Source organism: Amphiura filiformis, unplaced genomic scaffold (assembly GCF_039555335.1).
Source record: "Amphiura filiformis unplaced genomic scaffold, Afil_fr2py scaffold_56, whole genome shotgun sequence".
Classification (NCBI taxonomy): Eukaryota; Metazoa; Echinodermata; class Ophiuroidea; order Amphilepidida; family Amphiuridae; genus Amphiura; species Amphiura filiformis.
Window position 1 is genome coordinate 596,867 of NW_027305520.1, and position 27,965 is coordinate 624,831.

General features: G+C 37.4%; 1 protein-coding gene across 1 annotated transcript; it reads left to right on the top strand.

The window, feature by feature from the left end:
* Nucleotides 1-24,314: 24,314 nt before the first annotated feature.
* LOC140144468 (uncharacterized) lies at nt 24,315-27,519 on the top strand. The gene is made up of 2 exons (XM_072166279.1): nt 24,315-26,471; nt 27,331-27,519. The coding sequence occupies exons 1-2, from the start codon at nt 24,315-24,317 to the stop codon at nt 27,517-27,519; spliced, it is 2,346 nt and encodes a 781-aa protein (XP_072022380.1).
* The last annotated feature ends 446 nt before the right edge of the window (nt 27,520-27,965 follow it).

Here is a 27,965-nt window from a genome sequence, read left to right on the forward strand (position 1 = left end):
TTCGAGTCCGGACTCGGACTCGAGTCCGGACTCGAGTCCACTTTTTGTTGGACTCGGACTTGGCTCGGACTCGGATACCAAAAGACTCGGCTCGGCTCGGATTCGGACACAAAAGGACTCGGACTCGAAGCCGAGTCCGGACCGAGTCCAGTCCAATTAAATCCATGTAAAATTTGAAATGATTATCTGAAAATGTCAAAATAGATCTCAAATTTGTTGACTTTACTTATTTGGCCATTTTACAATTAATTGGGGCTGTCAAATCTGTGATCTGTCATAGGCCTATATCCTACATTTCCACCAAATTATTTAGATTTATCTGTCACTTAGTAGAATCATATTATTGTTATCATTAATGAAATAATTGATAATTAATTAAATGCAAACTTTATTAAATATTTGGACTACATAAAAACATTTAAGAGTTCTTTCATGGAACTTTCCAATCCAATCTTGAAAGAGAGAAATATGCACACTGGACCATACATCTCAGCTCAGTAAATTGTAATATGGCTGTAGGGTGCACATTTGTGTGGGACAGTTTTGAAAAGATATTTAGGTGAATTTCTGTTAGTATTATTATTATTATGACGATGATGGTAAATAACGATGATGATAAAGAGAATGATAACGATGATGATGATGATGATGATGATGTTATTTTTCTATAATATATTTGAATACATTGCAATTCATTTACATGTATGCTGCATGCAGCACAGATTATAGAAGGATGCAGCCTAGTGACACTTCTCTAGTCACTGGGTGCAAGTTCACTGTGCGTTTACAAAAATACATGTAGTGTGCCACACACACACACACACAGATAGCCCCACATGACTGCTGTGAGTGCTGTCTGATACAGGTGGTCTGATACATGTAATAGTTTTTACCATCAGGAGTATGGGACTTTGAAGGGGTGTGTGTACGGTTGGTTGGTTGAGTCTTTGAAATGTTAACTGTGTTGGGTGGGGTGGGTGGGGTTTGGTAGGGTGCGTGTGTATAGGGAGAGCGGTGTGTGGTGTAATGTAGTGAGTGACTTATGGCCAATGACCTTCTTTTTCTACAATTTTCATCAAAAACTTTGCAATTTTCTTTTTTTTTCAGCAAATTTGTATTGTAAATTTTCAAATTAGAAACAAAATATACAATTTTGCTCCATTTTTGGGAAATAATGACCCAAATGTTATACCAAATGACCCCTTTCTTTCAAAATTTTATACCCAATTATCCCTTTTTCATTTTGTTATACCCAAATGACCCATTTTTATACAAGTAGGCTCCTACTAAGCAATGCCAGTAGGCAGACACTTGTCACATCATAAGTTGAATGATCCCCCCATACACACACACGGGCAGACTTGTAGTATTGGGACCCGTCATGAGTACGGGTATGGGTCCCAAGCCATGAGTACGGGTCCGGGTCCCAGACCATGGGTACGGGTACGGGTCCCAGGTCATGGGTACGGGTACGGGTCTGAAGCCATGAGTACGGGTACACGGGTCCGAACCAAAAATAGGGTGTGAGTATGGGTACGGGTACGGGTCCCAGTATGGGTACGGGCCATGGGTACGGTACGGGTATAGATATTGGGACTCAAATACTTGAATGATTCCCATTATGGGTACATGGGTATAAACAAAGCTATTGTTATTGATGTAAACATTAATTTATTGGCAATTATACCTTGCTGTAAATACACTCTTTGATGTCATTTATACCACAACAAATGAATAAAACTACATTCCGCTCCAACAAATTAGAGAAATTAATTTTGTCATAACAATATACAACATTTTAAGTGCCATGAGTTGCTGAGACATTTTTATTAATTGCTAAGAAGTACTCCCATTTACAGAAAAAAAAAGATATTGGTGATGGTCTTAGTGAATCTAGCTTAAAGGTGGCATATTTTTGGGATGCAAAAATCATGTTAACTATGTCTGTGTATGGACACACAGACTGTACAATACTAATTTCAACATACATTTAGCAGTGATATCATTCAAGTTATTATTCACCTCAAACATCAACTGGATTTCAAATTTGATCCAAAATTTGTAGACTTAATTGTCCATTTTCAAAATTAGTGGAGCCTTTCATGCACATACATCCCCAGCACACATCCACCAGATTATCCATTAGCTTAATATAATTATTATCATTATTTGTGCACATCTGAATAATTATATTGAAGTTTTATTAATATTTTGCCTATAGATCCAATAAATCATACATTTCTGTAAACATGGTATGGCAAAGGAACTCTGTATCATTTGACTCAAATCACAGATCCTGGAGAGAAAATGCACACACTGCACAAGTACATGTGGTGGAAAATGTAGTTTTTATGTGTGTACTTGTGCTAGGGGAGTGTATTTGGATGGGGAAATATTAAAATGATGAATAAATGCTATGATAATGATATCAAACACATGATAACTTGAAATTCACCACAAACAACAAATGTTTTAGTTCCAGTTTGCTATTTTTTCCTGGATCAGTCGAGTGTGAATGCTAAATGTAGTATACATGTAGGAGTGGCATGAAGTGTGCATAGGCTGGAGGCTGTCACAATCATGACAATGTAATGTACATGTAGGTATCTACACTGTGTATAGCATACATGTACATGTTGTGTACCCAGGACTAGATTTACCTTTTTCAGGGCCCTGGGCCAGGCTACAATTTAGGGCACTTGCTATCTGGATCCATGCATGTGTTACTCCCCACCCAACCCCATCCATGTAACCTATTTGTTTAGATTATGTCTATGATTAGAGTAAGATTAGAGTACTCAGTGCATGAGTGGAGTTACAGGCATGTGAGAAGTGAGAGTAGATTTACTCTCACTTTCTTACATGCATGTAGGCATGTACTGTATGGTACCCGTACCCATATCCATGGGTACGGGTATGGGTCCCAGGCCATGGGTATGGGTACGGGTCCCAGGCCATGACTACGGGCACAGGTACGGGTCCCGGGCCATGAGTACGGGGTCCCAGGCCATGAGTCCCGGGTCCCAGTCCATGAGTACGGGTACGGGTCCAAAGCCAACTTGAAATAGGGCCTGAGTACGGGTATGGGTCCGGAGCCATGGGTACAGGTACGGGTACGGAAATTGGGACTCGAGTATGGGTACGGGTACGAGTACGGGTACGGGTACTACAAGCCGAGTCCGGACTCGAGTCCGGACTCGAGTCTTATTTTGTTGGACTCGGACTTGGCTCGGACTCAGCACCCTGGACTTGGACTCGAGTCCGGACTCGGACACAAAAGGACTCGGACTTGGCTCGGACTCGGATACAAATGGACTCGGCTCGGCTCGGACTCGGACAAGCTGGACTCGGGTACAAATACTGCTTACTATCGAGCGCTTTTGAAAACATAAAATATTGTACACAAGTCCGGCGCTTTACCTACTGAGCTAATGGAATTGAGACACACATTGCAGTTCAACTTGGTCGTATATAACTATGTGTATCGATGATTTGTTCGAAACCCCTTTACACTTTTGTGGATGGGTCTTTTCATGTTTGCATGTTTTAAAACCGCTCGATAGTAAGCACATACGTTAACTATCGAGGTTTTAAGGTAGTGACTGGTGTATAAAAGACGAATATGATATAACTAATTATCACACGGATAAATGTGAGCACGTCTGCCACAAACCAAAGTTATAATTTGATGTCAAACAAAAAACATATCGGTTCAGAACATTTCTAATACAAATTATATTTCTTTTGAACATTTTGCAATATTGTTTTATGAAATCCTCTTTACGGTTATATCGTGTATTTTTAAATCACAGCACGTGAGCAAATACTTCAGGAAGATGTTACAGCTGTACAGTTCATCACCCGAAGACAAGGTTTGAAGATTTTACAAGACCACAAATTCACTGGCAAAGTCCAAATGTCACTTTATGATTCCACTTGGCTTACAACATGCATTTCATCATCTATCACGGAGAGATTGAACGTCCTTTGTGATTATCTACGACCTCTTGTTCCACATGACGAATCCGTGTACCTGAATATGACCGCTACAAATTACACACATGTGATATTAATTGATGACTATGACGATGAGAGGAAGGTGTTTTCACTTTTTATAATGAGAGCTAGTAGATGTTCAGAGGTATATAGCACAGAGATACGGGACATTATTTGCCACAAAGGTAAAAGTTTGTTTGCTGATAGTTACTTGTGCAAACACCAACGCAAATTTTCATTGGACTTAAGGTCCATTTATACTACGCCGCAATTGCTTTGCGGTGCGGTGCGTTGCCGAACAGCACCGTGCTGCAAAATGGTCTGTTCATACTACGCCGCAATAATAACCCTTTTTGAAACATGGCGGGCACAAACGGAGGGGCGTACTTTGAAGTGAGTAATCTTTTGTATGCTTCTCAGCTGACAAAAGATTACCCACTTCAAAGTACGCCCTCTCCTTTTGTGCCCGCCATATTTTAAAAAGGTTTATTGCTTTGCGGTGCGGCATATGCGATGCGTTGTCAATATATCCATTACCTTTTGCCGTAATGCACTATTTTGCAGCACGATGCAGTGCGGCAACGCACCGCACCGCAAGGCAATTGCGGCGTATTAAAGTTGAATACATTTTGACTTGGAAATGCAACGAGTTGCGATGAATTGCAAACAGCAATCGATACATCGGAAATGCACCGCACCACAAAGCAATTGACCCAGTCATATTTTGCCTTTAATGAAAGACTTAGATTTTGTTAAACTTAATCACACAGTGTATTTTTGTTTGTACATTCGTGTGAATTCGGGTAAAAGGTGATTTTGGCTCGTAGCAAAAGAAATGAATTCACGACATCTCACCACAGAAAATTGCCCGCGAAAACATAGAACTATCATTGAAGACCGAATTAAAAAGACTAGTTTGCGTATGACGTCCTGTCAACCGGACCAAAAATGCTGCACTGCCCAGTTCAGCAACCAATCACGTCGCGCCTTTGCCCTAACGTCAGATGCAAACTAGTCTGTTATCTTTGTCTTGTTATAAAACAAATGTCCTTTTAATTTCCACAGTTGAAAGCTACAAGGGCCATCGCGTACTTCTTTTGGAGAAAATGCATAGCTGCTCTGATCGATGTGGCAATGCGACTTCGAAAATGTACCGTGGAGTTATGTCAAAATATATTAATCCAACGTGTTCTTGCGATGATTTGTGCCAGGTTTTTTCTGATTGTTGTTTTGATTATGTGTCAACCTGTCTGCCCAATGCTAATCGTCTGCTCAATAAGATTGAAACTCGGATAATGGAACAGTCTCTTTTCTCATGTTTAGATCCATTTAAATGGAATTATGAGTACGTTTTGGTCAATAAATGCCCTTCAACCTGGACAAATTCTTACATCAAAAAGAGATGCGAGCTTGATGAAGATCCTACTCTTTCCTCTCTTTGGCCTGTTGATGACCAGTCTTCGCTTTCATTCAGAAATATTTTCTGCGCCGTCTGTAATGAAATTCAAATATCTAAGCTTAACTTGTTTAGAGTAAGTATGAAACTTATAGAAAATTCAGGTACAGTTCAGTTTTTTTCCGATCATACCCTACGCGTTTGCAACCCTTCAACACGAGGAAATTGCCCTAATTTCTATGAAAATACTACAGTGAGAAAAGCATGTGGCGCTTTTCAAGCACCAGTCAGATGTGCCGAATCGATACTTGCAGCATATCGAAATGATATTAACATTGAATACAAAAATCCTTTTTGCCAACTTTGCGACAATGAAAGTACTTCTTTTGAGTGCGAGCATCACCCAATGGAGCTTAAATTTCCACGCTTTGAGTCGACATTAATTAGAATCTGGAATTTTCAGACTACTGGACAGGTTGAAAAATCAGAACAAGACCAAATTGTAAACTGTTTGGAAAATGAGTTTTATGATGTCTTGTCAGAGACATGCTATGCATTGAGTTGTGCTCGTGGTTTTACATTACAGGGGAAAGAATGTCGACCTGAAAATGAAATTCAATGGGTAATTACTCACCAAAATTTCGATAACACATTTTCTGAAATACTGTTTGAGGATAACAACACTAACGTAGATTGTTTTTACGTGTTCTAATGGGCAGCGCTCGAAACGAAACCGAAGCACTTAATGCGACTTTCTTGAACCATGTAGGTCTCGCCGTAAAGTCCATCCCGATAGGAAGCTTAGGAAACAGGTTTGGAATATCTATTATCATTAGTAGGAAAGAATCGGTTAAATTGTCAGAAACCCTTGAACGCGAGATGCTCTCAGCGCAGAACGAAAGCAAAATACGGCGATGTTTTGATACAACTATGCCGATTGAGCTCATAAGGATAGATGAAAATGATCATTCTAAAAGAAAATGTTCTGAAACGTGGTACGAAGTAGCACCCTTGCAGGTAACTCTTGTTAATAACACCCAATTAGGAACAGTTTACCATTTAAATGATGAATTTATCATTCCCGACTTTGTGATGTACCATGCGAAGTACAGCTACCGAAGTGCATCAACCAAGGCTACCAAAAGGGACTTGTTAGTGTTTTGTGGAACACAGGTCCCATATTTAAAGTGCCCACTCTTGACTTTAAAAGCAGATGAATTTAATGTAAGTGAGAGTGGTGATTATTCGTTGACTTATAACGGCAGGTCTTATAGCTCAGATAGTTTTGTCTTATTGGCAAATGGTCAAGCACAAATATGTGATGAAAAGACTAATCTAAGACTTTTCAATATATCTGATCACCTCTTAAAGTTGAGCCCAGATATTGCAGGTAGCAATAGGAAATGGAAGCCTTTCTCTGGACCCTTAGATATTGTGAACACAGTCGGTATCGTGTTATCTTCTATCTCCCTACTCCTCACTTTTCTTATTCATTGTACGATTTCTGATATTCGGAACGCCCATGGGCGTGGTGTTATGTCCCTCTGTGTATCCCTATTCTTTGCTCAGATAATATCTCTAATTTCCGATAAAGTGGACGTTCCACGACGGGCTTGCATCTCTTTGGCTGTATTGTCCCACTATTTCTGGTTATCATCATTTACCTGGATGTCGATTATTGCTGGTAATTTGATGAATACATTGGTCTTTAACGCTTTGCAAAAAACCAAAGACAACACTCTGAATCTTGTAGGTCATCCTCTGATCGGTTGGGTCATGCCGCTTGCTATTGTCTCCACATGTTTGGCATTCCATTTCTTTACTAGTCTACTGACGTATGGTTCTGGAGATTTTTGCTGGATTTCCAACGGTATTGCTAACCTGCTTGCATTTGGTCTGCCTATTGGTGTACATTTGTGTGTCAATGTTGTATTCTTTTCTAAAACGGCATATTCGTTACTAAAAGCTGGTCAGACGTCACGTAAACTTCGAAATTCTTCAAATGCTAATCGATGGGAAGAACTTGTTGTGTGTCTAAAGGTGAGTAATTGTGATGGCAGATATTAAGTTAGGAATGAAATCAAAACTCCTCCGGTTGGAGCCATTTTCTATTGTTCTAAACAATGGAACGTGGTTCAACAGCCGGTATCCGGCGGTCGAGTTTTGATTTGATCCCTTACTGTTGTTGCTGCTGATAGCTGCTGCTGTTCTTGTTGTCGTTATTGTTGTTGTTGTTGTTGTTGTTGTTGCTGGGGGGTAATTATATTCAGGCGATGCTGCCGGTGGTGTATAATTGGCTTTAGCCCGGATAAGTGATATTTTAACACTTACATTACAGATATCCAGTGTGATGGGGTTCAAATGGGCACTAGGCTTCATTGAAGGTGCGACAGATGTGGAAGCTTACTCCTGGATATTCGTCATTATCAACTCCATGCAGGGGATATTTATCTTCTTGGCATTCGGGTTTAATCACCGAGTCCGAAACTTTCTCAAAGCTAAATTGTCAAAATCAGATACAAAATAATTATTATACCTACGACGTATACTACAATGCTAAAGTTATAAAATATAGCATCATCAATGAATTTGCGTGCTATTATAAAGGGTACTGTACCAGACACTACGGGGTATGGTACCAGCCACTACTGAGTCAGTTCTAGGGCTTCGATAAATTATATGATAAATTGTTTTTGATGTCTTTTAAAAATCTTAAAGTGTTCAATTTTTTTAATGTTTTAACATACATGTTCGAATTGTAATTTTACATAATATGTAAAATTATATATGTAAACGGCCAAATGATATTATCATTTGGCCGTTTGGCCTACGATAATGTGATAAATAAAAAATGCTGATTTCTTCTCTCTTACTGTGATGCTGTTGCTGGTCAGATGCGTTAAAACCATATTAATGTACGAACTTTTAAAATGAGTTTGGTCAATTTTTCTCCAACCTGATTTTGTGGCATATTGTAATGTTTACACATGTCCCAGCTTACACTTAATTTGATTTAGCCAAATTCATTGTGTTTTAGGATAAAGGGGCAAGTTTGAATTTAAGTCATAATTATGACTTGAAATAATAATAATAATAATAATAATAATAATAATAATAACAATAATAATAATAATAATAATAGAGCGCAAAAATCATCAAAAAGATCTCAGTGCGCGAAAACAAAAAAAGCGAAGGACACACAGTGAAACCAAAAACCCCAAGATTCAGAGAAAGCAAGTTGAAAAAATGAGTTTTAAGACTACATTTGAATTGAACGAGAGAAGTGATATTGCGGATGGTGTTGGGAAGATAATTCCAAGCTACGGTGGCAGCATAACGAAAGGAACGCTGACCAGCAGATGATAAATTAACACGCGGGTTCCTGAGACGTTTTTCAGATGATGAACGGAGGGAGCGCTGTGGAAAATAAGAACAGAGAACCGAGGAGATTTCAAGGGCTGTGCAATAATTATGAGTCGGGGGGTAAAATTTCCGAACGGCTCGCCAAAAATCGCTGCCCCCCCCCTCTCGGCCCACCAAAAATTCTTTGGCCACCCCCCCCTTGTGCATGCCAAATTTTGGGGATCCCAATTTTCAAACCTTAAGGGGGTACTAGTCCGAGTCCCTAGTCCTCCAACACTGATATACATATAAGTGCCTCGCAGGGCAAGTGCCTCGCAGGGAAAGGGCGTAATTAACATTTTAACGTTACCTTTATGTTAGAACCTTGCGTGACCTTAATGTAATGATCTTGTAATATAGTGTAATATATATTCTGTGGTATCAAAAGATCATTAACTTTGTAAACTTACCATATACGGCAAGAACGAATTGGTATCGTATGATTCACAGTCATTCACTTTTTCTTTGTTCGTCTTATTTGACGTTTTATTTCTACCAAATACGAGCTGCTATCGAATGCTTCAAGCCAAATCCATCAGTCATTCACAATACTCATATTGTATTACTTTGTCTTTGTTTGCTTTATCTGACTTTTTATTTCTGAAATGTTATCGAATGCTTCAAGCAAAATCCGTCAGTCATTCACAACAGGCATATTGGGCTATTCCATTTAAAATACACACTATCCCTGTGGAAGATTTAGCTAAAGTTTTCCACAGAGGGAGTATGAGTTTTTAATAGAATAGACAATTGGGTAACTTGAAATACTCACTCCAGTTGTGGAAAATGAGGTAAAACCATAATATAGGGGGAGTATGAGTTTCAAAATGATTACCCCTGACCTATTACATTTGAAAAACATACTCCCTCTGTGGAAGATATTTCCAAAATTTCAACTGGAATAGCCCATTGCATTACTTTTTCTTTGTTTGCTTTATTATCATATTTTAAATTCATTAGTCAGAGACCATTTCAGTAAGCCTTCCCCAAACACCTTTGAGGTGGACCCGTAATATACGTCACGGAGATGCACTCATCGTTAGCGAACATCGTTACTTCATAGTCCATCAAAAGGGAGTTCGGGATACCAAATTAGATACTCTGTTTTTATTTATCGTTGTTGTTGTTGTTGTTGTTGTTGTTGTTGTTGTTGTTGTTGTTGTTATTTGAGAATCACTATGGTCAGTTTGTTGAACTGCTCGACTGCTCACTGCCAGAAGTGGTTAAATGCAACAGCTGCCCTGTGAACCTTTGGCAATTTACGCACAGTATATTGTACACACCTAGGCTACACATGGCAGCTACAACATGTTTAGCTGAACAAGGACAAAAGGCATTGTCTGCTCTAATCGGTGTGTCATATAAAGCTGGTTTTCTCTCTTATGTACCATTCTTTAAGATTTTTGACTCATGTGTTTTACCTAATTTATATTATTATATGCATCTGACATTTGGGGTATTCAATCATACAAGTCGATTGAAAATATACAAGTGAAAGCGTGTAAAAAATTCTTGGCGTTTCTATTCATACTGCAAATGTTGCTGCTGTGGGTGAATGTGGTCGGTACCCGATCCACGTTATACTATTTTAAGGTGTGTCAAATATTGGACAAAATTGATACAAATGTCATCTAACCGTTTTCCGAAAAAAGTTACAAAATGTTGTATGATTTAGATCAAGAACAAAATGTCACCACTTGGGCTACCCTTGTTAAAAACGTGATTTTTCGTCTTGGATTTGGTTATGTATGGATAGATGTGGGCTGTGTGGAAATTTGTATGTGTACAATTTCAAGACGATTGTGTGATATTGCATCGCAAGAATGATTTGCTGATGTGTGTAATACTCCCAAGTTAAGAACATATAGAAATTTTAAAACATTGTTGACACCAGAAAAATATTTGCTTGAAATTTGTGATTATCGTTATCGTAAGTCTCTTTCTAGACAAAGATGTTCAAATCACATGTTGAAGGTCGAAATGGGTAGAAGAGAAAATATTGATTATTACGATCGTATTTGCTCACTTTGTAACACCGCAAGCATTGTAATTGAGTATCGTTTTATTTTGTCATGTCCGTTTTATGTAGATATAAGATCTGAAATGTTACCATCATGGTCTATAAATGCACCAAATGAAGCCAAATTTGTTTTACTAATGAGCACCGAAAATGCTCATGATTTACAATGTTTATCTAAATATGTTTTTTATGCAATGACAATTAGAGATTCGATTTAATTAAATTATGTTATTGATGTTTTGTTTGTATTATGTACTAAATGTATTGTATTGTGGGCCTGTGGCCTTGAATTACATGATAATAAATGAATTATTGCATTAACCAAACTTCTGGCACTGAGCAGTCGTGTTATGAACCAATTTAGTAAAACAAAGTACGATTACTTAGGAAGACAGAATGGGCAATTCAGATGGAATCCACACTCCCTCTGTGGTAGATTTAGAAAATATCTTCCGCAGGGGGACGTATGGATTTCAAATGGGATGAACACATTAGACATCTCCATTTGAATTTCATATACACTCTGAGAAAGATTCAATCTAATTCTTACATAGAGGGAGGGCGAGTTCAAAATCCATTTGATATTCGTACTCCCCTGTGGAAGATATTTCAAAAGTCTTCCACAGGGGGATGGACTTTAAATAGATTAGTCTAATACAATGCTGTGTAAACAAACAAAATAAAAGCAATAGTACCCGAATTGCCTCTAGTGTTATACGTGGGCATAAAAGCAAGCAAAGAAGAAGAGAGCGAGAGAAGTACAAAGTTGAATGCTCGCTCGCAAAGTTTGCAATCAGTGACAGTAAGCATGCAAAGCAAATATGTGGGATCCAAAGGTGTGTCTGCTTATTGTGGCTACATTTGTAGCTTTCTACTGGAATTCACCGGTATTCATTGCTGGACAAGCGGATCTACAAGCAGGTAAAATAACTGTAACAGACAAAAAAAAATATGATGATATTATTTTTTATGTCGACGGTATAATGATATTTTTGTTGTTGTTGTCGATGGTGTTGGTTTTTGTTGTTGTATATTATTTTGTTGGTGTTTTTGTTGTTGTGGTGGTGGTGTTGATACTATTTGTTGTCGTGTCGGTGGATTAGTAAAATATGCGGGTAATTGTGGTGGCCTAGTGTTATTTGCATGCCCCTAAAATTATATGTGGGCATAAAACCGAGTTGAATGGCCACACAATCAATGACAGTAAGCATATAAAGCAAATATGTGGGCTCCAAAGGCTACTGAAATTCACCGGTATCCATTGCTCGCCGAGGTACAGCTGAAGGTAAATTAACTGTAAAACACAAAAAAACCCTATTACAGCCTGTCTCAAAAAACTTTGCAAGTGAAAAGCGCCCTCTTTGGCAATTAGAAAATACCGTCAAGGGCATAGTCTTAGCTAGTCTAATACCGTTTGTTCTGTTCAATTTGCTTGTTTTTTTTCTCGAGATATGTTTAGTTAACAACGAAAGGGTGATGTCGGCGATTGTGGTGCCAGTGATGAGAATGACTACAATCTAAATTACAATGATTTAAAAATAAATCCTTAAGGTTGCAATTAGGGACCAATCAATTTTAGAATTAAAATTAATCTGACAAATTTGAATTTTAAATCTTTTGATTTTAAATATGTAAGATTTAATTTCAAATCTAATACTTGATTGGTCCCTAATCACAATCTCTTGAATTTATTTTAAATACTTGAAATTTAGAGTGTATGAAAGCCGAAAAAAAGACACAAACTGAAAAACAAAGAAAACCAACCGTGTAAAATGAAATTGAAAGGTAACCGAAGAAAATGACCATGATAATTGTGCCAATATTGATCGCAGGCAAGTTAGCTCAATCGATAAGGCGTTCAACTATCGTGAGAGCGGTTGCGGGTTCGAACCTTGAGTTGGCATTGGTTAGTATGTTCTCTTTATTTATTTATTTGATCAAATTATATTTTGTTTCGGATTACAGACCAACTTGATTGGCGTTTACAAGGTGGGGAATATGAATATGAAGGACGACTTGAGGTGAGACTACAGACTGGATCTGGTGTCTGGCAACGGTTTGCTAACTGTCAAAATGACGGACGTTACTTCCTGGAACGTGAAAGGGCTGGATTGTGTGCTGCACTGGGATTCCATAAACCGGCTAGGAAACAAAATTCTACTAGGTAGGTCTGCTTTAATTTAAACTATGAATACTGAGAGTACTCTACCTTGACCAATGTTAACAATGCATAGGCCCAAACAAAAGAGGTCCATTTTACGTGGACGGCCCAATCCCGTAGAGACCTTTTCCAAATCATTTTAATACATGACATGCCATGGTTGTTTGATGTGGTAAAACATTATATAATGTTCAATCCTAGACCTGGATAATATCAACAGCTGTCACACAAATACACATATCTTTTAAAGCTATTTTTAAGATAGATTGTCGTTTCTATATCAAATTATTCACTTTTTTCCTGCTTTTTTGTGGTGATTGTTATTATAATTATAAAAATTAATTGAACATTTGTTTGGTAATTGAGGGCGCTATTTAGATATATTTTAAATTTAAATTATCCAACTAATATGTCTTATTCCTTACATTTCATGATAAAAAGTATTTTCAAAATGTCCTTGCCATTTGTTAGTATTTTTTCTGATGTTCTAATATCATAATTAATCCTGTTACATTACTACTTCTATACGGTGAATAGATGCAACCCCTTAAAGGAGTATTTCGTGATCCTAGCATACTCTTTTTATGACATTTTTCAGTAGATATCCACGAAAAAGGCTTATTCCCAAAATTTCAATTGATTCCGATTTTGTGTTTGCGAGTTATGCATGATTATGTGTATTATTTCGTTCTGTATACCAGAACGAAATTCAAATTTCACGATATCTTTGCCAAACGAATTAATCTGCAAGAATTTTTTTGTACATAAACATTATGTAGCCAGAGGTTTCCAGTGATATAAAAATCTCTCAACTTTTTTTGAGAAAAGTGGGGGGGATGATGCTGTTGATCACGAAATGCCCTTTTAAATAGTTAACCATGATGCAGTCATGTCTACAGTAGAATTCACCACGACCTTTGCAGGACTTAAACCCCATTAAAAGCTATTAAACCAAGATAACGCTCATTGAAAACAGCTCAACTGATTACATCAGATCTTCTCTGGTTGTACACATGTTTCTGTTTTACCTGTGCGGTATCGCAATGAGCTGGTATTATAGTTTCAGTGGGTAACCGATTATAAAGGAAACGCAAGGTAACAATGGTATGTGGGCCTTTGTTCACGAAATGAGACAATAGTCTGCTTATTGTTAAGCAGCATTCTTGAAAATGAGCAACATAATGATTGTTGACTTAATACGATTTGGAAATAATTTCTTCATATTTTTTGGTGTTATCTGTCGTTTACATATCCTTCGTAAAACACAAAAATGCGAATACTTCCAAACACCTAAATTAGCTAAAAATTTAGGACATGTTACAAAACTATATTTTCTAGAATTTCAGAGAATACTTTAAATGTAGCTTGTACCGTTTTTTTGTGGCATCCTTCAGAAGTGAGCGGTCCGTTACCAATATTTTCGGTCAAATCGCCATTCAATTAACACGGGGAGTTGGCTAGCTATGCCTTGCCCTCACTCATATTTTACCAAAGTGCGAATATTTCTGAACATCTAACCTAGCTGTAATTTTAGGTCATGTTAGAGAAATATATATTTTTTAAAATTAGCCGGTTATTTTTCACACAGTGATGTTAACTAGGCAAATGCCTATACTTCTAACATACACTATTTGTAAAGGTCGCGCGTCAATGGTGAGAGCACTGTGTATTGTGTATAGGAAAACGGACAGTAACTGCAGTATGCTTCTTTTTGAATCAGCTTGTATCCTAATGGCGGTTACTGGGTGGTTTTAAAGTGTAGCTCACGTTAGATCACCAACATTTATTTAAATCCATTAAGGGTCGGTCACTCACCTTTGCACATCATTTTTGGGGGCCTGGGAGCACATCAGACATATCGAATTGCATTCTGAATACGAAGAATGTCATTCTGATATTAAGCAATTTTGACCTTTTGAAATTCGCGATATAATACAAATTTTATGGCAAATTATTACAAAATTTATATTTTTGAGATTTAACAGTCTTCTGTACAATTTATAAATCTAATGATATTTACTTAAAATGTATGTAGCTGGGAGGAATGGCCGACGATCATTTCAAAATTTTGACTTTTTGTATTAAAATGATAAACATATTTTCCCAAAAAGGTCTTTTAGGGGACAAAATGCGTATCTACAATACGAAAGGTCGAAGTTTGACCTTTTGAAATTCGCGATATAATATAAAATTTTATGGAAAATTATTACAAATTGATATATTTGAGATTTAACAGTCCTCTTAGTAAAATTTATAAATCTAATGATATTTCCTTAAAGTGATAGCTGGGAGAAATGACCGACGATCGTTTTTTCGTATCCTATTAAAGATAAACATGTTTTTCCCAAAAACGTCTTTTGTGGGACAAAATGTTTATCTTCAATACGAAAGGTCAAAATTAATGATTGTCGGTTTTTCCTCCCAGCTACATCCACTTTCAGTACATACCAGTAGATTTATAAATATTACTTCGAGGACATTTGCCATAAAATGTGTTTTATTTCGGCAATTTCAAAAATTAAAAACTACTTAAAGGAGTATTTCGTGATCCTAACATCCTCTATTTATGTCATTTTTCATTAGATATCCACGAAAAAAACCCTATTCCCAAAATTTCAGTTGATGCCGATTTTGCGTTCGCGAGTTATGCATGATTATGTGTATTACACTGTTCCATAGACAATGCGTTGTAATTTCGTTCTGGTGCACCAGAACGAAATTCAAATTTCACAATATCTTTGCTAAACGAATTAATCTGCAAGAAATATTGTGTACATAAACATAATGTAGCCAGAGGTTTCCAGTGATATAAAAATCTCAACTTTTTTATTGAAAAGAGGGGGTGCTGAGGCTGTGGATCACGAAATGCCCTTTTAAGGACATTCCTCGTATTTAGAATTAGAATGCAATTCGATATGTCTGATGTGCACTCATGTCCACAAAAAGTACTGTGCAAACGTTGATATCAGATCCCTTAAAAATAAAATTGAAGGCGCCAAAACAAACTAGAAACTTTGTATCGTGAATTCTAACCAGCAATCGTGATATTAAAATTACTATGAACATTAATATCAATATTTATATTATATATATTCATGTGTATTTATATCCCGGGGGATCACTCGCATACCAAAGTGGTATGCATGCTCGTCCCAGCACCTCAAAAATGGACCCTAAATGGCGTAATCAGTGTGGAAAAATTTAACCCCTTATTGGCGTAAGGCTCTGTAAATTTTACCCCTAAAATGTGCCATAATTCGGCGTAAGAAACTAAAATGGACCCCTAAATGGCGTAAATTCTCAAACAAACCCACTGAAAATGAAAAAATATACCCTAAAGGTCGAAACTTTACCTGAAAAGCACCCTTTTTTCTAAAAACGGCGACGCCGCCACAAGGCCAAAAATCAACCCTTTTTCGACGTTTTTGGGGACGAGCATGCGTACCACTTTGGTATGCGAGTGACCCCCCCCCCGGGATTTATATTATTTTGTACTAGTACATTAATAGAATAATATATCATTGAAAAGTAATGGGTTCATTATTTGCTTATTAAGATTTGGCAAAAGTGATGGCTCTATATACATAACCGATTTTGATTGCCCGACAACCTGGTTTCCTAGGCCGCATCTGAAATACTGCTACGTGACACTGCACGATTACGATTTGAATGACACCGATAGAATTGTGTGCCAAAATCACACTGATATCTCACTCTCATGTGCAGGTATGTAAGCTAATCGTGTAAACTATGAATACATGTCCGCTCTAGTAATACACCCGGGGCAATACACATTATGTAGATAAATAACTTGGTAATTATTGGGCTTTCTTGGAAAACAATGGGCCCTTTCAAGATCCCAATTTTTGTTTTGTCACGTGGTTTCCCTTTGTCGTAGGTAAGATATTTTCTCTCCCTTTTGTTACCAGTGGCGGCGGAAGCATAAAAATTTCTGGAGGACGAGCAAATTTTGGACCGGTTCCCCGGAAGAAATTTTCAATTTCATGTTTTAGCTCAAAATCAAGATCACTTTCAATAAGCAAAGTCATAGTTCATTGAATTTACAACCTATGACAAAGCAGGCGAAAATAGTACGTTTTGGCACAAGATTAGCAATTTAAAGAGAATTGACCATTGCTCATTCTAATGACGCTAGTATATGGACAATATACGTGCGCTCTTTCATTAATGACATAAAATTTGAACAATATTCAAGGAACACTTGAGGTTTTGATATTTAAAACCTACATTTTGGTCAAAAATCGTGCTTGGATAGGTCGTTTTCAACAGCTTTTTGTAGCCAAACCTTTCCATATGAAAGTAGTCTTTCGCAGTGCAATATTTGTGAGCAGTGTAAACAACGAGGTACAAGTGTATAATTTTGTAGTGTTTTGTGTAGACATGCATCTTCATTATACAGGGTTTCCCTGTAAGAACTGTATCGTCGGGAACTGATTTTTTTGGGTATGCGCATAAAAGCTCATAAACCAAACATAACTAAATAATGGCTGAGGATTATGTCAGCGATCACATACGTTTTAGAATTTTAATAAACTACCATATTTTCAACCTGGATTTTTCATATCTATCAATGACAATAGACGCCTCATGCGCTTATGATGCGCAGTGATTAGCACTCCGAATACAAACCATTGATTGATATTTTAATCCGTGGAAAGGTTTGGAAATTAAGGAGTTTTGTAAAATGTAAAACTTCAAAAAAGAATGTGATAGCTGATTTAATCCTCAACACTCCTGTTATTGAGTTATGTTTAGTTGTGGCGTTACGTTTCCGACGATACATTTCTTTCAGGGACAACCTGTAACAGCTTGTAACCCAATTTAGCTGTGAAAAAGTATAGTGAATGGTGGTGTAAAAGACGAAAATGATATCAATTTATCACACGGTGCACGAATAAAAGTACTTTTTCAGAGGGGATGATGTGGGGGGGCAGGTCGGAGAAAGGCAACTTTCAAGGGGAGGGGCAAAAAGGTCAAAAATCTTAAATATCAGGACGGCCAGCATTCCACAGGGGGCATAAGGGGACAAGACTTCTCACAGGGAGGCAGCTGCCCTTGGCTACGCCACTGCTACCACAAACAAAAGTTACAATTTGATGTCAAACCATTAAATAATGAAAAATTCGATTCAGAACATTTCCAATACAAATATATTTCTTTCGAAAATGTTGCAATATTGCTTTATGAAATCCTATTAACGGTTAATATCGTGAATTTTTAAATCACAGCACGTGAGCAAATAACCCAAGAAGATGTTACCGCTGTAAAGTTCATTACCCAAGGACCAAGTTTGAATTGGATTTTCCAAGGCCACAAATTCACTGGCCAAGTCAAAATGTCACTTTATGATTCCACATGGCTTACAACATGCATTTCATCATCTATCACGGAGAGATTGAACGTCCTTTGTGATTATCTACGACCTCTTGTTCCACATGACGAATCCGTGTACCTGAATATGACCGCTACAAATGACACACATTTGATATTAATTGATGACTATGACGATGAGAGGAAATTGTTTTCACTTCTTGTAATGAGAGCTAGAACATGTACAGAGGTATATAGCGGACCGATACGGGAGATTATTTGCCACAAAGGTAATAAACATCTCATTAAAAGTAACTAACCCCCCCCCCCCCTTGAATAATGGCAATTATTCAAAAGGGGCTATTGTATTGCAAATCTTTAAAATGCGTTGGAAGCAGAATTTATTTCTGCGCATTTTGATACCTCATTTGATACGACAGCCCAGAAAACAATAAAACACCGGTCAATTTAATGTAGTGAGGTCCAGATTTGAAAGTTGCACTTACATACAAATTTTTACAATACAAAAACACTCAGATATCATTACACAGATTTCCTTCCATTACACTGAATGCAAAATCAATAGAATTTACTGCAACTTTCAAATCTTGGGCTACATTGATTTAAATGTACGCAGTGACGTCAATATTTAGTCAATTGCTACAAATGAGGTGTCAATGTGCAGCAATAAATTCTGCTTCCAACGCATTTTACAGATTTGTAATACAATCACCCGTTTTTGAATTATGGTCATTATTTAAGGGGGGTCAGTTACTTTAGTTTATGTTTGCTGAGAATTGTGCAAAAACCAACACAACTTTTCATTGGACTAACTTTACTGATTTATATAACTTTCATTTTTCCATTGACATCGCTTGGCTCTAGTAGTTCCAGCAGTCTTCGAACTCCTCGCAAATCGTGGATTACAACAGCCGTCCTTAACTCTAATGTTCTCAAGGAAAAACTTTACAGAGGGGCCGGGCAAAGTATGAAATCCCCAACCACTAATTGCAACAGAATCCATTTTATCACCATTCATTTCAAATAAGCATACTTTTTTTGTCATTTTTTTTTGAGAAAATGGTTTCAGATTACAATACTTGCAAGAACATTAAAAAAAAAGTTTGCCATATCTCAAATGGTTTATTACATTGGCAACACTGCAAATAAAAATTCCCTCTAAAAGGGAAGGCCAGCCTCAATGCAGAAGAGGTCTTGTAAATAGTTTGGGTCACTGTGAAAGGCATTTTTAGGATCACGCTTACATCCATGTTACATGACAGTTCACCAAACCATCAATGGTGAGAACATGCACACTGAAACAGCAAAAAGCATTAACTCCTATAACTCCTGTCAACTCTTTAATTCATTACTCCAAATTGTTCTGTATTTTTGTCTTTACTGCTTTTTACCCACGCTTATTATTAAAATCAAGAAATACACTGCAGTTGTTAGTTAATTCGCTAAATACCCAATTGACTATAAATGCTACGGTTTATATAGGCCTATATTGCTTTTAGATCAATGTTTTTTCTGAAGTATTTCCAAATCATTCTTGGATGTCATTCTATAATCTGTGTTCTATCCATGCATGCACTGAGCATGCTGATTTTGGCCACAGAGGGGCCTGAGGGTTCATGTGTCTGACCATGGTCTGCCTTCCCTGATCTAACCTGGAAATCCCTGCTGGCTGCTTTAGTATCAAGCACACTCTATAGAAGAGACAGGGTATTCTTACACTAAAGGAAATTCCCTCCAGTTTTAGCAGAAGGCCTTGACAAGTTTGTAATTAGATTAAATCTACTCCCTATATAAGTCAATAGTAAACTTTCAAATTTCCCTTCGAAGTTAAGGCAACCAATCAGGAACAGCTGCTATGCTGGTCACTGATTTCTGGAAAGGACCACTACATGCAAGGTGTATGCAAGGTGTATGCAAGGTAGTTGAAGGAAAAGTTAAATTAATATCGTATCATACGGTAATATTATGTCCTGCATGATTTGTTGGCAGCAACAATTGTTTTAAGTATAGAGGTAGGCCTAGTATTGACAACAAATCATTGCACAAAAACAAGTTATGTTTTCTATTGTCATGTGTATTTGTTTTGTAGCAATACCTACAAAATAATTGAATGATCCTACCAGTTGGCAGTTTTTGAAACAAACTTGTCAGGACTCCCATTCGCTACTTGCACGGTTCCGCCATTATGCACTATGTGCGGGGAGAGCCTCGAACTGGCAGCACACATGAAAGGAAGAATTATGTAACCTTACACAGAACGTTATGACTAGTTCAATTCCCATTCATGTATGCTGCCAGTTCGAGGCTCTCCCCGCACATAGTGCATAATGGCGGAACCGTGCAAGTAGCGAATGGTGTGTTGTATAATCAATTACCAACTTTACAAGTCCTCTTGGCAGAGGCATGGCTGGATGATGTTCTGTGTATGTTGTGTGGCCATGGTTTTAAATAGGTCTATACCGGGGGTCTATATACCAATGGATATAAATGAACAATTGATAGAAAAATGCATCAGTCTATAGAAAGCCTGAGGACTTGGAGCAAGTCTAACCTACTCCATTCTGTAATAGTCTGCATTGTGTGTTTTCTCAGTCTTCAATCATTTTGTTGAATGTAATTTTATGAATCAAATAAAAAAGATAGAAAGTGGCCTCACTTTAGTTATGTGTCATTTTACAGTATTTATAATTTAAGACAATAATTTATTTATTTTGTGCATGTCAAAATATGGGATATATTGTTCAATATTATAGCTAGCCCCTAAAAACTTTATTTTCCATCGGATTTTTCCTGTTGAAAAGACAAAACTGATGTTAAAGATAGCAATAATATCATCAATAACATTTTTAGTCAATTTTATCCATAAAACGATACAGGATAGGATAGATAATTACTTTGACTTCAATGTGGTCCATATAATGAAGATTTTGATTCTACAACATTATTAGATCTGTTATCAACATATCAATTATGCACTCGCAGGCAACCAAACATCATGCTGTGCCCAGTCCACTGATATGACCTCGTTCCAGTGATCATTCCCCGCTAATTACTAATTGTTGACCATGTCATTTTTTTGATATGCTGATTGCTGAACAAGTTTATGTTTATATGTGTAGGCCTAACCTATGATAACTTTTTAAGTCATAATTAATTCAAACATAACTTTGGCAATACTCAATCGTTTTCGTTCGTTGAAACGGCAAAACATACTTTCTTTTCCTTGCAAATCGAATTAGCAGACATCAAAAACATTTCCACCACAAGAAGTAAAAAAAAAATTCATACCAATAGAAGAAGGCTATAATCTTAGCTAATCTTTAGTGTACACACATCCCATCTCAGAATTAGAAACCAGCCCTATGGGCTGGCGAAAAGATCAAAATCCATTGAGCCCTGTTGACCTTGATCTATTTTGTGACGTTACAAAACATCCAAAAGATTGAAACTTTTCTCAATTTGATTCATTTTAACCATAGGAACAATTTGAGACCAGTTAGATTAAAATTTGAGCATTTTTCAACTGTCATGACTGTAGACGCCCGTGGACCCCAGAATTTGACCTTTGACCATTTTGTCTACTGTGCTAGAGCCCAGCATGGAACGAAGATATTTAAAATCGGTGACATACTTGATGGGTTCTCCATTTACTTGGGAGTGGTGGCTGTGGATTGCAGTTGATGTTCATACTCGGTTTTTGAGTCGACATCGAAATCGACTGACTTCTATAGTCGATTGTGATTGTCAGTCGCCATCGACTGCCTTCTATCATTATGGCTTCCAAAAATGACCACTACGCTGAGAAACTAGAAAGCTGTAAAAATAACTCGAAACAAACTTGGAATATTCTAAACTCTATTCTAGGTCACTAGTCCACGAGGACTGGATTGGGAATCTTATTCGCACTGCCCTCTTTACAAAGTTTTCACTTCATCCTTCTACAGCGAATTCTGAACCCTTAAGGGGGTACTACAGCCCTGGCCAATTTTGTGCCTATTTTTGCATTTTTCTAAAAAATTATAGCGCATTGGTGACAAGTAAGATATGTATATTATAGGGGCAAGGACTACAACTACTGCACTGAAAATTCAGGAACACAAGGCAAGTAATTATTGATTTATTGATCAAATACTGGTTTTCCCTCTTTTTTGACTGTAACTCCAGAACTGTTGTCTGTGCTGAAATAAAATTTCCAGTGTAGTAGTTGTAGTTCTTGCCCCTATAACATACCTATCTTACTTGTCATCAATGCTCTATAATTTTTGAGAAAAATGCAAAAATAGGCACAAAATTGGACAGGGGTGTAGTAACCCCTTAAAGAAATATCAAATACAGACCGCGGCCAGAAGTAGGGTACATAAACGAGAAGAATGATAACCCCGTACCCGAAAGTGGGGACCTGAGACTGGGAGCACACAAAGGTCGGGTTAGCTCATTTAAGCTGGTACTACACCCCTTGATAAATTTGTGACTATTTTTGCATTTTTCTCAAAAAATAATAACACACTGGTAACAAAAGTTATGTGAGGCAAGGAATCCAGTTACTATACTGTAATTTCAGTGACTCAAGAGAAGCGGTACGTTATTTATGATAAGAAAAGAGGTACCGCTAGAATGTACCTCATTTCTTATATGAACCATTTGTCTTGAATTACTGAAATTTCAGTGAAGTAAGTGGCTTCCGTGCCCCTATAATATACATAACTTTTGTTATCAGTGCACAGCGTCGTTATCCTATATCTTCGTGTCAAAAAATGCCGTGATAGTACGGCGAGTCCACTCTTTCTTCAAAGCTACGCATGGCGATTTTGTTCGAGATATGCCGAGCGACTCAGGCTAAGCATATCAATTACAGGATATGAGATACCGCAGCGTTTCCATTCATACACGTATCCCATATGGTGTTGCTATTACAAGAAAATTTGATTTGTTGTCAGGTAAAACCCGGGGGTAAAACGCAGGATTTGTTTCCAATACACTAACTGGAAATGCAATACACTAATAAGCGGGGATAGGTGTTTGGTGTTTACTGCATTTTCAGAGTTAGAAGAATTATTGCGGAATTATTGTCAGTTTTTGACTCAAGACGTAAGCTACTGTCTCAAGACGCAAGCTAACGACTATCATATCTGTTTAAAATATGTTTTTCGTGTGCAAGGAACCACATCTAGTTTCTTTATACGAAATTATTTACGGGAGATATTCATCATTTTCTACACCGGTATCCAAAGATTTTCTTCTCATATCAAACTCGTGCATAGCAAATTCACGTGTATCGATCCCGGGTATTTATTTTAGTATCTCTGCTGACAAAGTAATTATTAGCCAGGCGATGTCGGTGTGCAGTGTGTAGTTCTTTTTGAGAAAATTGCAAAATTAGTCACATAATTTATCAGGGGGTGTAGTCCAACCTTAAAGCAAGTAAGCTTTGGAGGAATATATATCCTGTTCGCGCGCGATGAGCAATCTTTATCGGGTAGGCAATATATCCAGTCATCATTTGGACGATTTTCTGTTGCAATTGATCTTTTCGGTAAATCCCATAATTCTTGGCGGTTATACCTAAGATATCGTCACGCCCGGATGCGCACATCTTTACTGCGCACTTCACGTCTTTACAATGCACAGCAGCGATGTTCGGACAGTTTTCCGCTAGTGCAGAAAACGTCGAGAAAGAAATGAATTCGCCACATCTGTTGCAACAGAAAATCGCCCGCGAAAACGACCAACTATATATAACATGTCCTTTTATTTCCACAGTTGAAAGCTACATGAGCCATCGCGTACTTCTTTTGGAGAAAATACATAGCTGCTCTGATCGATGTGGCAATGCGACTACGAAAATGTACCATGGAGTTATGTCAAAATATTTTAATCCAACGTGTTCTTGCGATGATTTGTGCCAGGTATTTTCTGATTGTTGTCTTGATTATGTATCAACCTGTCCGCACAGTATTAGTCTCCTCAACAAGATTGAAACTCGGATAATGGAACAGTCTCTTTTCTCATGTTTAGATCCATTTAAATGGGATTATGACTACGTTTTGGTCAATAAATGCCCTTTAACCTGGACAAATTCTTACATTAAAAAGAGATGCGAGCTTGATGAAGATCCTACTCTTTCCTCTCTTTGGCCTGTTGATGACCAGTCTTCACTTTCTTTCAGAAATATTTTCTGTGCCGTCTGTAACGAAATTCAAATATCTAAGCTTAGCTTGTTTAGAGTAACTATGAAACGTAAAGAAGATTCAGGTTCAGTTCAGTTTTTTGCCGATAATACCCTGCGCTTTTGCAACCCTTCAACACGTGGAAATTGCCCTAATTTCTATGAAAATGCTACAGTGAGGGAAGCATGTGGTGCTTTTCAAGCACCAGTCAGATGTGCCGAATGGATACTTGCAGTACATGAAATTGATATTAACATTGAATACAAAAATCCTTTTTGCCAACTTTGCGACAATGAAAGTATTACTCTTGAGTGCGAGCATCACCCAACGGAGTTAAAATTTCCACGCTTTGAGTCGACATTAATTAGAATCTGGAATTTTCAGACTAAAACTGGACAGGTTGCAAAATCAGAACAAGACCCAATTCTAAACTGTTTGAAAAATGAGTTTTATGATGCCTTGAGAGAGACCTGCTATGCATTGAGTTGTGCTCGTGGTTTTACATTGCAGGGGAAAGAATGCCGACCTGAAAATGAAATTCAATGGGTGATTACTCACCAAAATTTCGATGAAACATTTTCTGAAATACTGTTTGAGCATAACAACACAAACATAGATTGTTTTTTACGTGTTCTAATGGGTGGTACGCGAAACGAATCCGAAGTACTTAATGCGACTTTTTTGAACTATTTAGGTCTTACCGTAAAGTCAACCCCAATAGGAAGCTTAGGAAACAACGGGGTAAAGAAGTTTGGAATATCTATTATCATTAGTAGGAAAGAATCGGTTAAATTGTCAGAAACCCTTGAACGTGAGATGCTCTCAGTGCAGAACGAAAGTAACATACTGCAATGTTATGAAACAAATATGCCCATTGAGTTCATAAGAATAGATGAAAATAATCATTCTGAAAGAATATGTTCTGAAACGTGGTACGAAGTAGCACCCTCGCAGGTAACTCTTGTTAATAACACCCAATTAGGAACAGTTTACCATTTAAATGATGAATTTATCATTCCCGACTTTGTGATGTACCATGCGAAGTACAGCTACCGAAGTGCATCAGCCAAGGCTACCAAAAGGGACTTGTTAGTGTTTTGTGGAACACAGGTCCCATATTTAAAGTGCCCACTCTTGACTTTAAAAACAGATGAATTTAATGTAAGTGAGAGTGGTGATTATTCGTTGACTTATAACGGCAGGTCTTATAGCTCAGATAGTTTTGTCTTATTGGCAAATGGTCAAGCACAAATATGTGATGAAAAGACTAATCTAAGATTTTTCAATATATCTGATCACCTCTTAAAGTTGAGCCCAGATATTGCAGGTAGCAATAGGAAATGGAAGCCTTTCTCTGGACCATTAGATATTGTGAACACAGTCGGTATCGTGTTATCTTCTATCTCCCTACTCCTCACTTTTCTCATTCATTGTACGATTTCTGATATTCGGAACGCCCATGGGCGTGGTGTTATGTCCCTCTGTGTATCCCTATTCTTTGCTCATATAATATCTCTAATTTCCGATAAAGTGGACGTTCCACGACAGGCTTGCATCTCTTTGGCTGTTTTGTCCCACTATTTCTGGTTATCATCGTTTACCTGGATGTCGATTATTGCTGGTAATTTGATGAATACATTGGTCTTTAAAGCTTTGCAAAAAACGGAAGACAACACTCTGAATCTTGTCGGTCATCCTCTGATAGGTTGGGTCATGCCGCTTGCTATTGTCTCCACATGTTTGGCATTCCATTTCTTTACTAATCTCTTGACGTATGGTTCTGGAGATTTTTGCTGGATTTCCAACGGTATTGCCAACCTGTTCGCATTTGGTCTGCCTATTGGTGTACATTTGTGTGTCAATGTTGTATTCTTTACCAAAACGGCATACTCTTTACTGAAAGCTGGTCAGACGTCACGTAAACTTCAAAATTCTTCAAATGCTAATCGATGGGAAGAACTTGTTGTGTGTTTAAAGGTAAGAAATTGTGATGGTGCGTTAGGGATGAAATCAAAACTCGACTGGCAGTCCACCGCCGGTTCCCTCCGGTTGGAGTCAGTTTTTATTGTTCTAAAATACAATGAATGGAACGCGGTTCAACAGCCGGTAACCGCCGGTCGAGTTTTGATATAATCCCTTGTTGTTGTTGTTCTTGCCGCTGTTGTTTTTGTTGTCGTTATTGTTGTTGTTGTTCTCTCTTAAATTGGCCGATTGAAATGTGTCAATCTTTTAACGATTGATGATAGGAATCAATCTAAATATATTGAAATGTTTTTGATTGAAACTCTCTTTGGATACTGATTTCACTATCTAATCTAGTGTTACTCCTAGTATACTGCCAAATGACATGTGTTGCATATGTTTGGAATGAGATTTCAAACTGTTTTAGAGTCAAAAGTTTCAACCTTTTTTCAACTGGAAAGGACTTGTCCCTAATTTGGGACGGCAAAGAGTGAAAAACAATGACAATCAATCCTTTCTACTGAAAATTCAATTGAAAAAGATTTGCACCTAACTTTAATCGCTAAAAGATTGAGAATCACTCCTTTTGATTGAAAAAAAAAAGTTTGAAAAATTCAAATCACCCGACTGAATATACAGTCGAAAACGATCTGTCCCTAATTCGGGACGGTCAGATTTAAAATTCAATCTTTTTGATTGAATATTCAATCGGGCAATCTAAGAGAGTTGTTGACGATGATGATGACGATGATGATGGGGTGGCTGTGGTGGTATTAGTATTTTCCGTGGTGTTCGTGTTTACGGTGGTAAAGGTGCCGGTGGCGTATGATTGGGGTTAGTCCGGATAAGTGATATTTTAACCATTACATTGCAGATATCCAGTGTGATGGGGTTCACATGGGCACTAGGCTTCATTGAAGGTGCGACAGATGTGGAAGCTTACTCTTGGATATTCGTCATTATCAACTCCATGCAGGGGATATTTATCTTCATGGCATTCGGGTTTAATCACCGAATCAGAAGCCTTCTCAGAGCTAAATTGTCAAAATTAGATACAAAATAATTATCATGAACTTATACTACAATGCTAACGTTATAAAAATTTGCTTCATCAACGAATTTGCGGGCCATTTTAAAGGGTACCAGACGCTCACGGTTGTTTGATGGCATGTAGAACGGCATTCATTTTTAAGCAAAGTTGAACACAGATGGCGCTATTTATTGTTTACATCTTTACCTAGGGTAGACACTTGTATACTGGAATTAAACATCATAAAAATGAGTAACATAATTTATAGGAAGGAAATCTTCAAACTACTTTTTATCATAAAATGAAAGGAATAACTCACATTATTGGGCTAAATTAAATTTAAAGTGTAAATAGTACCCTCAATTGGCACACAAATATACAGTTTATAGAATAAAAAATACCACAAAAAGGGAGAAAAAGATGAAAAATTTGATAAAGAAAAGAAAATATGTTAAAAATAGCTACACAATTTATATTAA